Raw genomic sequence first — 17548 nt, 5'->3', positions numbered from 1 at the left:
AAATTCCAACAGAGTCAGGAAAGATTTTAATAAGCAGCAGTTCCAAGATATCCTAGGATCTATTTCTATGAGTACATGTTACAAATTCCCAGAAATGGGTCCTAGAATAAATGCCTGTAAAATGCCTCTGGGAATGTATTATATATTCTAGATTCCTGGAAAATAAGTGTAACTAAAACAAAATAAGGAAAAGGAGACAAAAAGAGGAAGAAAAGGAAAGTAGTACACACTAGTTGAAATAAATAAGCTTCTTCAAATCATCAATCTGAGTTAAGTAATTAGTAGGTTATTAAAATGGATATTCAACTCCCCAAATAAATATTTATGAATTGAGAACATTTTTGCAAGATTTAGCTAAGCCTCAAATTCTGGAGTCAAAAACAATCACCACAGCAATTCCATTTACTGTGCATTTATGTGAAAAATGAACACAGCCTTATTTAATCTTCACAACTGCCTACAGGTTAAGTATTATTATCCGCATTTTACTGATGAAGTATCCAGGCTTAAAAAGTATAGACGCTCAAAGTCACAGAGCTGCAGTATTGCTTCCCAATCAGGGAACAACTGTGAACCATAAAATAGCAGCCAGGGGTCTCAGCATTAAGTCAAATTTGCTTTTGCTCATTTTCAGACCCTACCCCATGACCTCAGCTTACACTGTAGTGGTTGAAATGGGAGCCAAATGATTTGGGGTTTAAATCCGAATTATAGAAATTCTTAGTGTAGCCATATTTATAAATTCTTTGGGTCTTAGTTTTTCCATATGTGAAAAAATGGGAATGATAACTGAGCCTAATTCCATTGTGTTGTTATAAGGATTACGTGAGTTAGTTCTTAGAAGAGTGCCTGGAAAATAGTAAGAACTCAATGAATGTTACCTGTCATTATTATTCTTTGGGACCAAGTTACTGACTAAATTCTCTTCTTTTTAACTCTGTTATCTGAGTTACCCTCTTGACCCCAGCTAACTCCAGGATCTCCACTTCAAAAATATTTTAAAAATACTAATAATGAGGCTACAGATAGTTGCTCTTAGGGAGTATACTTTAAGACTCATCAAATATTTAATATTAATGAAAATCATAAGCTATTATATTGAGACAAATTAGAATGTACTGCTCTCTCTGTCTCTGGCATTAATTTTTCTTCTTTTATTCTTTCCCCAAATTTGGGTCAACATCAAGTGTTTCAAGGAATGCCGTTAATATCCATTATTTTGAGACATGTATAAATCACTGCAGGGTATTTCAACTACACTTCTTTCTCTTAGGGTTCCTCTACCATTCTCTCAAGACACCTACAGATCAAATTACATTTTTAACTATTTGATATTATTCCAACTGATAGAACATAAGTAAAACAGACAAACACACATACACTGATAAAACAAAATAAGAAAATATCCTCCAGAAACCTCAAAAAACACTGAACACAAAAACATACAAAATAAAACTCATTTCTTTTTGAGCTATTAATGAACCATCAAATAAACACAAAGGTAACAAGTGGTCCATTTTCTTTTTTTTGTACTTTGGTTAAAGATACAACCTATCATTCTAACCAGATTATTTATGAATGTATGGAATTGAAGGCTGAAGGATCAGTTGAGATTGTGTATTGACCCAATTGAACTCTTACATGTTTAGAAAGGAACTCAAAATTGATATTTTGCTGCATATGGGAAATTAAAATCAACTTCACTTTACATATTTCAGGATACAAATTATAAAAGTCCTTTGCCTTCTCCATTCTCCTGAGATAACAAATGTGAAATGATCTAACATGGACTGAAACACACATAGCAGGCACTCAAAAATGGTAGTTCTACCATCCGTCTTTCTGTAATAACTTATAAAGAATATAAGCATATATAACAGTAAGCATGACAGCGTAAGAATTCAAAAGGACACTGATTTGGGTGGTAGGAGTCAGCTGGGTTCATCTCCATTTCTTCAAATGCAAAATGAAGTGGTTCCTGATTTTAAAGATTGAATTTTTCTATAGTGTAATTAATTTTACAGTCTATGAGCAAAGCAAGCATTTTTTCACAAAAGCATTATATACTTTTAAATTTAGATTGCAAATAGGATAGATAGTATAAAACCAATTTATACTGCATCATTCTTGTATATCTTTTGATTTAAAAAATGTACTAACAACAGAAGGAAAAATATGTCCAATAACTAGCAGAACTGAAGTCCAGGCAACTTGTAAGAATAAAATACACTATATGTGTGTGTTTTATACACACTCTCTATCTATATAACACATATGTAAATATATAGGTATATATGTATGTGCATATATACATATTATTACATGAATGCTATTTTAAATTGGTAGCTAATAAAACTTAAGCTTTAAATTTACCCTGGGGCTTTTTAAAGACCTACTCTAACTCAGCTCCTACCCATTTGTTTTTACATTCATGCACTAAAACAATAAATGGATATTTTGTAGACTTGCTTAGGTTTTCAACAGAGGCACCTGGTATATTATTTTCATTTTGTAAAATAATTCATAAAGAAGAACAAAAAAATATATTCGTATAAGAAATGTCACTGCAAGTATTTGCCATTTATCAAGTAACTATCTGCTAATTGTACTAGATCTCTGCCTCTCTGAATTGTTTGCCCGTCATAGCCTCCATATGGGTCCATAAACATAACTGGTCTTACACAGCATCAGCCAATGTGGTTGTAGTGAAAAGCACATGGGTTTCAGATGATCTGGGTTCAATACTAAGCTCTACCTCTTAAGTAACTATTGATATATAGTTAATTTCAGTTAAATAGTATAACATCCACTAGATTTTATGTCTTTATGTTTCAATGAGACTGGTAATTACACATTCTCTCCTAATCAGATACAATGAATTGTTTAAGTTAAAAATATGAAAGCGTTACACAAGTGTTCATCATTATTAGAGTTGATATGGCATCTCAGTGTCATCATCCCTTTATCCTGTGGCTATTAGTTTCTTTCACACGCAATTCTGTCCATTTAACATTCTAAATATTTATTAAATCTCTGCTTTCATCTTCATCCCTACTACCACCTCACTAAGGCAGGACCTCATGCTCTGTTTACAGCCTCCTCCCTTTTTATGCCACTTAAAGCCATCTGGTAACAAAGATGCCACAATGATGAATCCCAGAACACAATCAGACCATGCTATATTCATAGCCAACATCCTAAAGTGATTCCCTGTCAACTACAAAGTGAAGTTCAAGCAATAAAAGGGCATTCATAGCCTACCCTCATCTTACACCTGAACTACTTCTCCAGACTCATCTCTCACCACTTCCACCCTCAACATTTCTAGACACTAACTTAATGCTCTGCTTATTAAGAATTCCCTTCTCCCCTTCACCAGGTGACTATTTCCTACTTAACTGTTATGAATTAATTTGAGAACTTTCCAAGGCATGGCTAATAGGCTTAGAAGGCATTCTCACATACAAACTAATTTCCATGTTATAATACACCTATTTATTTATGTGTCTATCTTTCTGGCTAAAATGTGAGTTCTTAATGATGGAGACCTTTTTTTTTTCTTTGTCCTTCTAGCACCCAGGCTAATGCCTAGCACATATTAGGCACATTTGTTGAATATATATTGTTGTTTCTACCTGAACCACATCTGGGCCAAAAATCTCTACACAACACCAAGAAGCCAGAAATTGAAAATCATCAAATTAAAACAATAATAAGCTGGAATAGCCACCTGACAAAGACCAAAATAATATTATTCCAAAAGTTAATCCACCATTCCTATGTTTCAAAGGCAATCTCATTCTAAATATTATCTCATTTCTAAATATCTCTAAATATTTCAAAGAGATATTTTGAAAAAATCAACTGCTTCCATTCATCATATCTAAATAAATTGCATAGCAATTATTAATGGTAATTGTGAGAAATATTTTATAAACTTTAATTTGAATGGTAATATCCATTTTGATAAAAATTTAAAGGAAAGATTGAAAATAATGTCACATGGGCCACATTGAGGAAAAACATATTTTTAAGTGAAGTGAAGATTGAAGGGTCCTGGGAACTAAGCCAAAAACTAAATATGTAGCAACTACAGTGACACATTAACCCTCAAACAATAATTACCTTCCTACTGCAGTTATTACTTGAAAGATTATTCTTTCAGGGATTGATTCAGAATATTTTACCATATTAAGTAAAATGCAGCTGGGTCACAGATACTAAGAGAAAAAGAGAAAACCAAAAAGAAAAAAAAAATCTATGATACATGTTTTTAAGTTATGTATTTCCCTCCATTAGAGTTCTAGGTTTGTTTCTGTTCTCATCTATTAATAATTTTGAACATATCTATACCCAGATTTGGGTTTTCTTGGCCTTTCTTTTTTCATATAACTAGTCCCTTAATGCTTCCTCCTGAGTCTTACTTTCCAAGCTCTTAATCAACATTTCCACTTTCTTCTGGGCTCTTATGTTACCAGTTGTCCTTTAAAAATGTGGCCATCTGCAAGTAGAAAATAAATAACTCCTAAACTCTTTTCATGCAATAGATTTCTTCTTTAGATTGGTTAATATGTTTCCCAGCTAGTCCAGTAAGTGACTTTGCATAATAATAAGCAATTTGTAAATGGCCTAGTCTACTTCAGCTATCCTTTTTAAGCATTTCTATTCACTGTTAAGTTTTTAAAATGCTTTATAATCATTTTTGCTTGATATTCTTCATAATAAAATTGTGAAATAGGTCAATATTAAACTCACTGGAATCTAAGTTTCTCAGAGATACTACATAATTAGGCTTTTATATTCCTCCAAGGTAAAACAGAGGCTAGCCTCAAAAATATTGGAAGAAAGAGTTGGTAATAGTGCCACTTTATAAATTTGCACAGAATTGATGAAACATTCCCAAGGACTTGAAAAGGTAGCACTGAACAGATGAGTTTGCTAAACCTTTACATGAAGGTCACCTGACAGCCTTGTGGCACTCTGCGTTTAGAGTTGGATTGCAAGAAGAATTCGTGAAGCAAAATTCCAGATACAGTCTCCTTCACAATAAAAATGATTCAGCTTTCCTACCCAGCCTCTACAACTACATCTACAACTAACGTCAATCCAATTTCCCACTAACTCTGCTAATTCTTCCTCTGCCATGGGTTTTGAACCCTACTCTAAGCCTTAACTCTCTTAAACATCCTCCAAGTTTAGACCTATGTCACTTCACCTAAGGATTACTCCATTTAACCACTTACATCAATTTTGAAATGCCCTGTATTTTTGGCTTATAAAATATCCCCTATTCTTATCTGGCTGCCTTCATTTTCTTTTGGGGTTCTTTTTCCCCTACAAACTCCTTCTATGCCACTTGTTCCTGATGGGTTTACATTCTGCAGGATGATATATTTTGAGCTCGTCTCTCCTTAGTCTATGTAATTCTGAGGTGATCTTATCAACCACAAACAGCTTCAAGCAGCACTTCTCTGAAATCTTTCAAATGTCTCTCTTTCCAACCTGGATGTTTCTTCTAAGCTGAAACATATGTCCCCAATACCTATTAAACATCTCTAATGGATATTGCATAAATACCATAAACTTTATATGTCAAACCAGCTTCCTTCAAATGTTTCTCATTTTGAATCTTAGTAAATGTAATCACCATCCACTCAGGAAACCAGGCCCTAAATCCTGGAGTCATACTAAAATGTTCTCTGCTTCACTTCCCACATTCAGTAAAACTTTATTTCTCCAAAATATTTGAGAAACTACTATGTACCAGATATTAAGCCATGTGCTAGACATACCGCAGTGAGCAAGGTAGACATCATTCTTATACTCATAGAATTTACATCCTAATGGAATGTATAAAGAGGCCATTCATATGGTAATCTATGTGAAAGACATTCCCAAGTGTTCGGCAATATACAACCTATGGAGCTGTATATGGTAGTCCTGCAGACACAGTGTCAAAAGAACAAAAGTATCATGTTCATTATTACTTTTTTTACTATGCCTCTGCATTATAATTTTCCTGGACTGCCAAAATAACTCTCTAACCATTTTCTGTCTTTTTTTCCTAGTCCCTATTGTATTCATCCACTACAATGTTGCCAGAATAATCTTTCTAAAATTCCAAGCTGACCACAACCTTATCATGCTGAACACTACCTATAGGATACAATCCAAAGTCCTTAAACTGGCCTACAAAGCCTTCATGATAGAGCCTCTTTATCCTCCATTCCTCCACACGTTCTCCACTGCGGCCATGCTAAGCTCCTTGCCAATCTCCACGCTCAGAGTACTCTCTCACTGTTCTAGGCCTCGAAACATGCTCTACCATAACTAATCCTCCCCATCTGAATCACTTCTTGCCCTTCACACTTATCCCTGGCATCAATCTCTATAAAGTCTTCCTTAAGATTCATCATGGTCCTATGGGTGTCCCACCTCTGCTCTCTCATGTCACCCTGCCATATGCCCAACATATTACTTATGGAATCAGATTATAATTACAAATTTGCTTCTCTTTCCTGATAGACTATAAGTTTTTGAGAGTCAGGGACCCTGCTTTGCTCATTTTCATATTTTTTCTTCCTCTAACAGTGCCTTGCATGTAGGAGTTCCTCGATAAATAGTTGGTGAATAAATTAATTGGTGGCAAATAGTCTACCTTGCATAATGATATTGGGTTTTTCCTCATATACCACGTTATGAAGTCATACCTATCTCGGAATGGACAGTAGTTTCCTAGTCTAGGAGGCCAACTCACCCTTCCTGTCTCCGTTCCAGGTCCTTCACAGTGTCTAATAAGAGAATCCTTCCGAAAAATGGCAGTCTTACAATTCCTTCAAAGTACAAGACTCACTTCCTGAAGGAAGCCCTCTTCATTACTTCAATAGAAACAGTATATTCTTATTCAGAACTCTCCATGTTTTAACACAGGAATAGATATTTGCCTACTTTTTTGCTAAGAAACTTTTCTATGTATATGTGTAATAGGGAAGAACAAATCTGACTCCATACTGGATCTGTTTATTTTACTTTAACCTTTGTGTTCTATTGTTTTTGCTACAAGTTAAAAATGTTGCCTACAGCCTGAAATATACAGCATAGCCCATTCTCAAGGCTCTGACCTTTAAAGGTATAACACTTTTCCATTCATATAGAGATAAAAAGTTGCAGAACAGAATATAACATTTATGACCGGACCTGCCTGGACAGCTACAAGAACAAAGGATTCCCACACCAAGAAGTCTTCACCGACCAACCACACACCCTCCCCTTTTAGTACAAAAGAAGCCTGAATTCTAACTTGGATAAGATGGTTCTTTGGGACGCTAATCCACCATCTTCTTGGTCTGCTGGCTTTCTGAACAAAGTCGCTATTCCTTACCCCAACACCTCAACTTATTGGACTGTCGTGTGGTGAGCAGTACGAGATTGCACTTGGTAACGTATGTACTCTCTTTACCATGACTGTATTAAGAGCCATATGAATAAAGACTCTTCTGTCTTTGAGTTGTCTCTATTATCTACCCATTGCTGTAAGTGTGACAGGTATTTAATATATCCTTTCTGAAAAAATTCCCTCTGGATTCTGGTCCCAACATGCTGCCACAACTATTCTTACAAATTCAATTATTTTCTATTTCATCTGATTTGATTTCTTAGCAGTGTCCATCAAAGCTGACCGCTCTCTTTCTTGAAAGATGGACTTTGCTTAGCTTTCCTACACTATGCCCTTCTGATTTTTCTTTTGTCTCTCTGGCTACTTCTCAGTCAGCTGCGGAAGCTGTTCTTTAACCAAACCATTAAACCTTCTTCCTCAAAGGTGTCTCCTTCTCCCCCGGGTCCACTTCCCATCTTACTCTTCACAGCTCAGTCAATCTGTGCTTTTTATAGCCCCATTTTGAAAGAGGTAGGAAAGTAACTTCATTCTGTCTAATGTATGGAAGAATGTGTTTTAATGAGCACAGTTCCTATGGTAATATTGAACAAGGGGGGAAAGAAGAGAAGAGCAAACCACTGGATGATTTTAGAAAAAAATTTCAGCAGATATATAGCATTAAAAGGACATTTTGTGATTAAGTTTTATAAAGACAGGGTTATGTGGAGGGCAGGGAAACTTCAGGGTTATTTTGTTTTGTAAAATGTAACACGGTGATTCAGATCATGTTAGTGAATATAAAATCACCTGTGTTTGTATGATCTGGCTTTAAACCACCGAGGAGAGTACTGTGCATTTACCACTGCAAAAGTTGTAACAGCCTTCCTCAGGCAGAAGTGCTTAAGAGTCTGATAATGTCTAGTAACTTACTTAAAAGAGGAAAAAACAACACATCCTCAGGCAAGCAAGCGGATTTAAATAGAGCCGATTTAGAAAGCATAGTTTTTTAGCAAATTCAGAAATTAATCCAGATTAAGACATTTTGCTTTCAGGATCTATTTCAAAAGACCAATCCTACAGCTCTAACTTAGAAGTGGGAGCAGGGGAGGGAGTCAAAATGTGTACACTATAAAAATCCTCATACGTTCAAAAGTATACCTTCAAAAATTATAGAGCAAAGTCATCAGCATGAATTATTTCAAAATGATAGAAATATAGCTTAATTTTTTTAAGAATAAATCCATTGGGAATGGGGAAGATTGTAATTTATTCTGATATAAAGAATATAGAAATTTAGATAATATATCTGAAACACGTTTCTGTCTTTTGTGTAATACAGTTTCTGATAAATTGTTTGTTCAAGGAGTTATTTAATCTATATGTTTCATCCGGAAAACTGACACATTTCTCCTATGTACATGAAGTAAGTTACTGACTGAAGTCCACAGGTCTCGAAAGCAAACTTAAGAATTTAATTGAAATTTTATTGCTACATACGCCTATCCAATCAAGTAGAAGCTAGTGATTTTTTGTAGTTCAAAATTGTGTTCTGAGAGCTAAACTTTCACATCTGAGTTCGACAAACTCTCAAAGACAGATCCATAAGATTATATAAGTGAGACACATTAAATCAAGTGATTCCATATATAAAAACCCACCACTTTGCCTAAGAAAGGATGCATTTCGTTCACTGTTATTCCTGAAATTTATTCTGTTTATATAACATGAACACACAGTATCTACGATTATAAATTTCTTGGTAACCCACTGTTGGGATTTGTTTACAATATTTTTAGTGACGATAATCTTTATCTCTTGTATAAATAAGTATTTCTTTGTGACCTTCATGACCAACTTAAAAGTTCTTTGAAAATCGTAACATGACCTTACCTTGCTTCCATTTTCTCTCACTTCTTGTTCCATCTTGAGGTCAGAAATTAGCAGATTCTTATATTTGTTTTTTCCATTACTGCTGTGGTCATCTATTCTGTATTCTGAAGTCAGCTGTGCTGAGAGGGGACTGTCGCTCAGGTTCAGTGGCTGCTCGTCCTGCTCCAGCCCAGTTTTGCCATCACCGTTAGAGTCGCCCATCTCCCTGCTGTGTATTCCCCCTGAAGCAATTGAACTGTGCCCCAGAGTCTCATTGCCATTAAAGCTCTCTGCAGCAGAATCATCTGTTGGAAAGAAAAATTTATATTTTGATTTTATTGATATGCTAATCAGTTTCTACTTCAACTAGCATTTTTTTTTTTTGGGTACAAGAGATAAAAGGAAAATTTATAATGATAACAGGATAAATTTATCAAGAGGTATAACAATATTCATAAACAATACCCATAAAAATTTGCTATGATGTTGATTGGGATTGAGAACTTACAACTTGACAATATTGAATCTTCCTAGTCATGAACATGGAAGATGTCTCTATTTACTTAGTAGTTCTTTGATTTTGTTCATCAGAGTTTTGTAGTTTTCCTCATATATATATCATACATAATTTGTTAAATTTATACCTAAGTATTTCATTTTGGCATGCTAATGTAAATGATACTGTGGGGTTTTTTTTTTTTTTAAACATCTTTATTGGAGTATAATTTTTTTACAATGGTGTGTTAGTTTCTGCTTTATAACAAAGTGAATCAGTTATACATACACATATGTCCCCATATCTCTTCCCTCTTGCATCTCCCTCCCTCCCACCCTCCCTATCCCACCCCTCCAGGCGGTCACAAAGCACCGAGCTGATCTCCCTGTGCTATGCGGCTGCTTCCCACTAGCTATCTATTTACATTTGGTAGTGTATATATGTCCATGCCACTCTCTCACTTTGTCCCAGCCTACCCTTCCCCCTCCCCGTATCCTCAAGTCCATTCTCTAGAGAATGGACTCAACTAGCATTTATTGAGCTTGGCATTGTGCTACCTAATTTTACATATAATGTGTAGTTTATCCTTAGCAATAAACTTGTGAAGTAGCCATTGTTATTTTTAATCTAGTAGGCAAATTTAGGCACAGGAAGTGAAGTAAAATAATTAGAAGATAAAATAATAAGATGAAACAAAGAAAACAGTTCAATCTCAAATGCAATCTCAAAGAAAAGTAAATTTTTTTTAAAAAGAGAGAGAACAAGATATTTGCCAATTATTTTACAAGTAGTTTTTGTTTTTCCAGGGAGAACAACCAGATTTGGTGAAAATTCTCTGATGAAAGCATCTTCCACCTTGCTAGTGGGGTATATATTGGTACAAGCTATGGGTGTTTAATATGCATCTGAAACATTAAAAGTGCTCAGAAACTTTGCTCCAGTCATTATGAAGACTATTAAGCCTAAGGAGTTTAATCATTGCATGCATCTCTGTGCAGGTAAAAAGACAGTTAAATCAGTGTTGTTTATAATACAAGATTTAGAAATGATATAAATTATCAAAAATAAACATTTGGTTTAACATATGTTGGAACGTTTAGATTATGGAATTAATCAATATTCCATTTTAAATACACAAGAAAATGTGAGTCATGAGGCACTGAATGGAAAAAACTAGCTACAGAAAGGTGTGGTCAATATGATCCCGATTTCATAAAAAGAAAACACATAAACACAAGAACAAAAAGACTGAAAAGTTGTAGTCCAAAACGTTAATACTGATGTCCTCTTAACAGTGTGGCACTGGATTTTCTAATATTCTCTATTATCTACTCTGTGTATAATTTATAATGTATTATAAAATGTATCATTTATAATATATAATTTTTCTATAACAAAAATGGAAAAACTGTAGAAAAAAGGGAAAAAGGAGAAGAAGCAGAATTAGGAAAACTTTTCTGGCTTTAAAATACATAATAAGCTTGTTTAGAAGAAAATATATCAATAACAATGTACTCAGAGCGAGAAATAAAATTTACCTAAAAAATAAAATTCTGTTTCTCTTAATTTCCTCTTTACATTTATAATAAGAATTTACTATTAATTTTAAAGGATTATGATGGACAAAAGTATTAAACTGTTTCCTTTAGGGCAGGGCTATTGATGAAACCATGTAAATATCAGTGAGCAAGAGTAATAATATTCAGTGATTTTTTGTGACTTTTTTGTTTGATTTCTGCTATTCTCAAATATGCTTTCCTTTTGTAAGGTGCAATGAAATATTTGATGCCTTCTAATCAATTAAATTCACGGAAATAATGTTTACATTCTGAAGGAGTAGTACAGCTCAATTCTTCATTCATTTATTCAACAAACATTTACTGAGTGCCTATTTTTGGCCAAAAGGGGGTTAAATATTTGGCCAGTAGAGACCCCTGCAGCTTCAATGAGTCAATGAGTTCACAGATAATTTAAAGAGACAGAAAAATAAACATGCAACTAAACTACAGAGTAAAAAAGGAACAAGGAATCCAGAACAAGGGATAAAGGCATCCGAGAAGGTTTCTAAAGAAGGTGGCTGAATTCCAAAGCTTTAACCAGGTGAAGAGTTGGGGAAGAGCATTCCCCACCTAGACATCGGCAGGTGCAAAGTCACAGAGGCAAGAATATGCAGGGCACATGAGGAGTAAGAGTAGAGAGCTGAGTGCAAAAGAGAGACAGAAGAAAGGAAAACCTAAAAAGGGAGGAAGGTAAGTGTTTTGTGTATCAAAGAGCTTGGATTTTACCTTGAGAGTCAACAGAAGTAATTTTAATTTACTGTGGGAAGTGATGTGAAAAAAATATGCTTTAAAGAGATTACTCTGTCTTGGATGAGAATAGTATGAAGGCGACAAAATGGAAGTTGGGGAGACCAGTTAGGAGATGTAGAAGCCATCTAAGTCAGCATTGCTGAAAGCTCAAACTAAAACAGCAGCAGTGCAGAATAAGAGTGGATGACTAAAAAAAATCTTAAGAATAGAAAAGATATCAAAAACAAACTTATGGTTACCAAAGGGGAAACGTAGGGGGGAGGGATAAGTCAGGAGATTGGGATTAACGTACACACGCTACTATATATAAAATAGGTAACCAACAAGGACCTACTGTATAGCACAGGGAACTCTACTCAATATTCTGTAATAACCTAAATGGGAAAAGAATCTGAAAAAAATGAATATATGTATATGTATAACTGAAACACTTTGCTGTACACCTGAAACTAACACAACCTTGTAAATCAACTATACTCCAATAAAAATGAAAAAAAAAAAAAACAGTTAAGATTGGTAATAGATAGACAAGGGTCCAGAACAAAGCCCAGGTTCCTTGCTCTAGTAAAAAATGAAAACAAAGGGCATTCAGTGTAATTTTCAGCAAAATAGTATTTTTAAACAATTTTCTGAACCTATTTTGTGAGAAAATTAAAACATGTTCACAGCGCAAGATTCTACTTTTAAATTACTCTGTTTATGTACCCATTCAAGAAAAGACCTCATTTGGAGAGAAGACAAGAGAATTTAGGAAACTGGCCATAAGAAATATGATGTAGCAGTTTCCACGGCTATTAATTTGAGAAACTGATAACATTCTTTTAACAAGGAAATATCAAGGTTTGAAAAACAAAATTAGGGCAATAACGTATGAGTAATCTGGAATTTTATGGACGTTCTTTTATGCTAAGTCATATGGTTATGCTAAAGTATGAAAGGTCATTTCTGATTATTTCTTTCCAAGAAAATCCAAAGAAGAGTATAATGGACACATTCAAGTCCAATTATTTAATTCATGAAGAAAACTGTGATTTAACATTTGTGTACTAGAATCCTTTAAAAAAATAATAGTTTCATGTAAGAAATTTTTATCAATATGTTAAGAAAATATAACACTAAAGATACATTTAAAAACTAAATCTACATTAGCATGAAACAAATCCAATGTCAATTATAGTTAAAAATTAAACAAGCTATATCTGTTTCTTTAATCTGATATCATCATACATATTAATAAATAGCATACCATTTATTCATTTTTCAGGTAAGAGAAACATTATCATTTATCAGGAGAGTCTTTAATAAAAGTCATGTATTTATAATTTTTGTATAAAGAATAAACAATAAAGGAGAAAATATTTTTAGACAGAGTGGTTCACTCCAGATGTTACCAAGGTAACTAAATTCAACAGCTTTACATATTTCATTCCTGAGTAAATCAGTATGTTTCATGAAGAACAAATTAATTATTCACTCATTTGTATCAAATACATATCCACATACTTTATCTTGTAAATGGTAAAAGAACCGATAATCTCACGTGCCACTGTTTCATAAATCAAAATTTAGAACAAAGTTTTTGATGTCTGTATTAGAAAAATTTAATATAAAGAGGTGAGCAGACATTGAGGATACAGTAACAAGTTTTTATTTTCTAGTTTCATAAAACCACATTAGTGGCTTTTATTCTCTCTTCCTTAAAGATACTTTTTCAGAATTATAGACCACAGATCTAAGACTACTATTTATCATACCAATTCACATCAGTTTACTGCTTTACACAGGAAATCTGCTTCCTTACCCAACAGAGTTTGCTTCCATCCTGAGTGGCTGCTGGCGTGTGGGTACCGGGCTGCTACACAGAGAGTGTAGTGTTTAGATCTGTAGATATGACCTTTAGGTTCACAGGCCCTGAACGATGGTGTTTCTCTCAAGTTTCAGCCTGGGTACCATAGCATTGGAACCAAAAACTCTGTATTTGAGTCCCAAGGAAAAACAGCACCTGGAGCTTTGGAAATTAAGGTGCCCAGGGTACCTAGCAACAGAGGAGAATGTGGAATATGATGACAGGTAGTGTGGAATCTAGTGACATCAGGAGGGCAGTTGGATATTTGGGTTGCGTTTGTGCTGAGGTTAGTTTTGATGGGATGAATCTACTGTTGCCAAGGGGGCTGTCCAAGTGAGCTTGGCTCTTGTCTATAACAGTAACCATGAGTGGCAGCCTATTTGTTTACTTCTTTCTCCTTCCCTACTCCCCATTCCCTCCACCAATTAGTACAGACCCTAGAAATACCATTTGTTTACATTATTTCTAACATCCCCACCAGCATTTTGTGTGAAGTAGTTTCATCAGCACCAGAGTCAATGGTTAATTCTCCCTATATAAAAAGAATTAACCTATAACAGTGTGTGGTGTATGTGTGTATGTATATTTAAGTATATCTATTAATATACATAATATGTATATCTATCTTTCTCTATATATATATACATGCGTATATCTATTTTCTCTCTATATGTATACATGTATATGTATATCTCTCTTTCTGTGTATAAATATATGTGATATATATTTGAAATCTCCCAAAGCACCTGACCTACTTTTGTATTCACTTTCAGTAGCTCTTCATTATGGCCTTTAGGCCAAGTGCCTTGGGCAAAATGAATAGGAAAAAAATATATATCATCTTCGTTTTAAGATTAATACTTGGAAATTTAATCCTAAAATGCAGGTCAGATGCTTATAAGGTCCAAAAAACTATTTATTGTTTGCCCCAAAATGCAACATAGTCTCCCATCTCTAGTCCTTTGACTACATTTTGAAGTCAAAATATTCAGACTACGGAGAAGTTTACTGATGCAGATAAAAGTCATACGTGTGTTACATATGCATGCATGACTACTGCTGAAAGGTTAAAGGACATTGATTTTAAAATGATCAAACCAATATTGAGAGTAAGAAACTAACAAGGAGATTCAGTTTCCCAGTAAATTAATTCTACGGAAGGGTGTTATCCTTGTTTGGGAGCTCTTAATTCGGCCCTTGCCATTGGAAGAATGGGCTCTAATTAAAGGAGCAGGATAGTGATGGCACTGAGATAAGCTACGTGTTCCAAAGCATATAACTTAAGCTCAGCACAGTAATTAAATAAGACTAATTCTGAGCTACCAATGAGGAAATAATGTATATTCTTTATATTACTTTCTTTACAAATTTTAACCAAATACCTATTGTGTGCTAGACACTCTTCTTGAGATTGTGAGTTCATAGAGATTCCACATGGAATTTGTTCTTAGACTATAACAAAAGAATTACAATGCAAGGCAGAAAACAGTATCTATCCTACATGAGTTTCATATAAGGCACAATGAATAAACTAGGTTCTTCGGGGAAAGAAAAGCTGCCTATACACCACTGGGGATGAGGAAGATATCAGAGAAGGCAGGTTACAAGAGGTGCAATTTGAAAGAGGTGAGATATATGTAGATATATGATGGCGATGGTGGAGGTTATTCTACTTCAGAGAGTATAAAAGAAAAAGAACCACAGGCAGGAAAGAGCTGGAAGAGGACAGGGAATTGAGTATATTCTACAATTCTACATACTAAGACAGGAAACTGTATATTTCAGTAAAGTTGTGGATCTTTTACTGTATATTCCTTTTTCTGGATCACATAAAATCATTAACGGTTCTCCCAGGGTAGGTACTTGGAGAAGCCTACTGACTATGTGAGTCTAGTCTATTAAAAGTCTATCTCTGTTCCTACCTCAGAGCCACTGTCAACTGATTGATAACAAAGCATTCTCCCACTTCTAAGAGGACCTATTTTTTGAAATGGCCATTAATGTAATAACTTATGAATGGTTTCTTAATTGTCTAAATAAGTTATAAACTACTATTTTCATGCTTACCCATTAGCTTGTTTAGGGTTTCAAAGAACTAGACATTTTATAGAAAATGATAGGCATTAACATTTTTGATAATTACAATGTGATTTGAAAATATCTCTGATTTATTTTGCTGATGAAGTCACAGTTACTGTGAATACTGTGTTTTACTGACTACATTTATAATACAATAAAATGTTAACTTTCAGTCAGAGGTAAGTGAAAATTATATAGGTATGGATATATATGTATACATATATACATGTGTGTATATATAGAGTGCTTTATATAAAGTTGATGTCATTTATATAAATTAATTTGATAATAAGACAAATGATGTCATAGATAGCATAATGCACTAATGTAGCTGAATAAGACATTCATGTAGTATTATCAACTCACTCAAGAAGTTATTTACTGCTATAACTTAAAACCAAAACAATTGATACCGTGGGTCTTTTATGTTCTGTCTCATACAACAAGCAGTATATATGATGATAAAATCTCATTAAATTTAAAGTAAATCTAAGACAATTATACTATAGAAGTTCAATGTTTTCCATGAAAACTGACAGCTAACCACTGGAGAGAAATATTCAAGAAAACACATTAAATGGGCAATAGAAACAAGAAACAATGTCATGTAGTATTATAATAAAGCCATTCTATTAGAAAGTGATTTGAAAATTTATAAAAGGAGTGACTCAGGGATTTACCATGAATTATCTCAAACTGAAAACTAAGTTAAATGAAAAAAAAAGGTAACAGATTTGGGCTAAGTGATTCTGAAAAGAAATATTCTAATTAAAGCTAAAATTAATGCGATCCAAAAGGAGTTTCCCCTAATTTGGCATTTAGACAAACAACAAGTCAAGAGAGTTTTTTTGCCTTGCCAGTAATAAGTCAGGAAATACTTTATCCTGAAAAGCTGAAAAGCAATGAAAAAAAAAAAAAAAGAAAAGAAAAAGAAGACCAACTATAACAAGCTTACTATTTGAAGCAAGTGTCATGGAGCTGGATAGGACTTTGGCTATCTTCAAATTTATCCTTACAGCAAGCACTGTTGGGTCTTTCCACCTCACAGAAGCTCCCCTCTCTGGGAAGTGCCCTTGGCTCACAGTGATAAGACATAAGCAGCCATACTTCTATTTTGTCTGTTAACCCTTTTGGATCCGATTCCTTCACTAACTTGAACAAATCAGCCATTATTCTGCCTAATGCATCCTTCTGAGTTCCAATCCACCAGGTCACAACAAGCCATTTGCTTTCACTCACAGCCATGTCCCAGGATCATATTAATTCTCCGGTTCTGTATCACAGTCTAGTTCACAGGGGACTTTAACTGCCAAACCAAATCCTACTAGAAACCACCACAGTTCTACAATATTATGAAACCATGCTAAAATTTCTGGGGAGCAAAAATGGTATAATCATGTCTGCCTTGGTAAGACATGATGATAACGGATGGAAGATAACTCTAAAATATAAGGGCCTGCATTCCCGATGAGGGGGAATCTAGTGCTCTGAAGCATAACTATATACTATACACCCACTCCAAAGTGAAGGATATGTTGTTAAAACTTGACTTCTTTACCAATAAGAAGAAGGCA

At 34.3% G+C, this 17548-nt stretch overlaps 1 protein-coding gene across 6 annotated transcripts in view; it reads right to left on the bottom strand.

Annotated features, from left to right (window-relative positions):
• The window catches only part of NOL4 (nucleolar protein 4), a 408480-nt gene that overhangs the window by 179160 nt on the left and 211772 nt on the right, over positions 1-17548 (bottom strand). For all 6 annotated transcript variants that reach the window (XM_061169490.1, XM_061169493.1, XM_061169492.1 and 3 more), the window contains one exon: positions 9266-9549. In XM_061169490.1, the coding sequence (XP_061025473.1) occupies positions 9266-9549 (284 nt within the window). The remainder of the gene's footprint in view (positions 1-9265; positions 9550-17548) is intronic.

The sequence above is a fragment of the Eubalaena glacialis genome, chromosome 15 (assembly GCF_028564815.1).
Source record: "Eubalaena glacialis isolate mEubGla1 chromosome 15, mEubGla1.1.hap2.+ XY, whole genome shotgun sequence".
Lineage (NCBI taxonomy): Eukaryota > Metazoa > Chordata > Mammalia > Artiodactyla > Balaenidae > Eubalaena > Eubalaena glacialis.
Note: the sequence above shows the minus strand (reverse complement) of the source record. Positions and strands in the feature narration are given on the sequence as shown.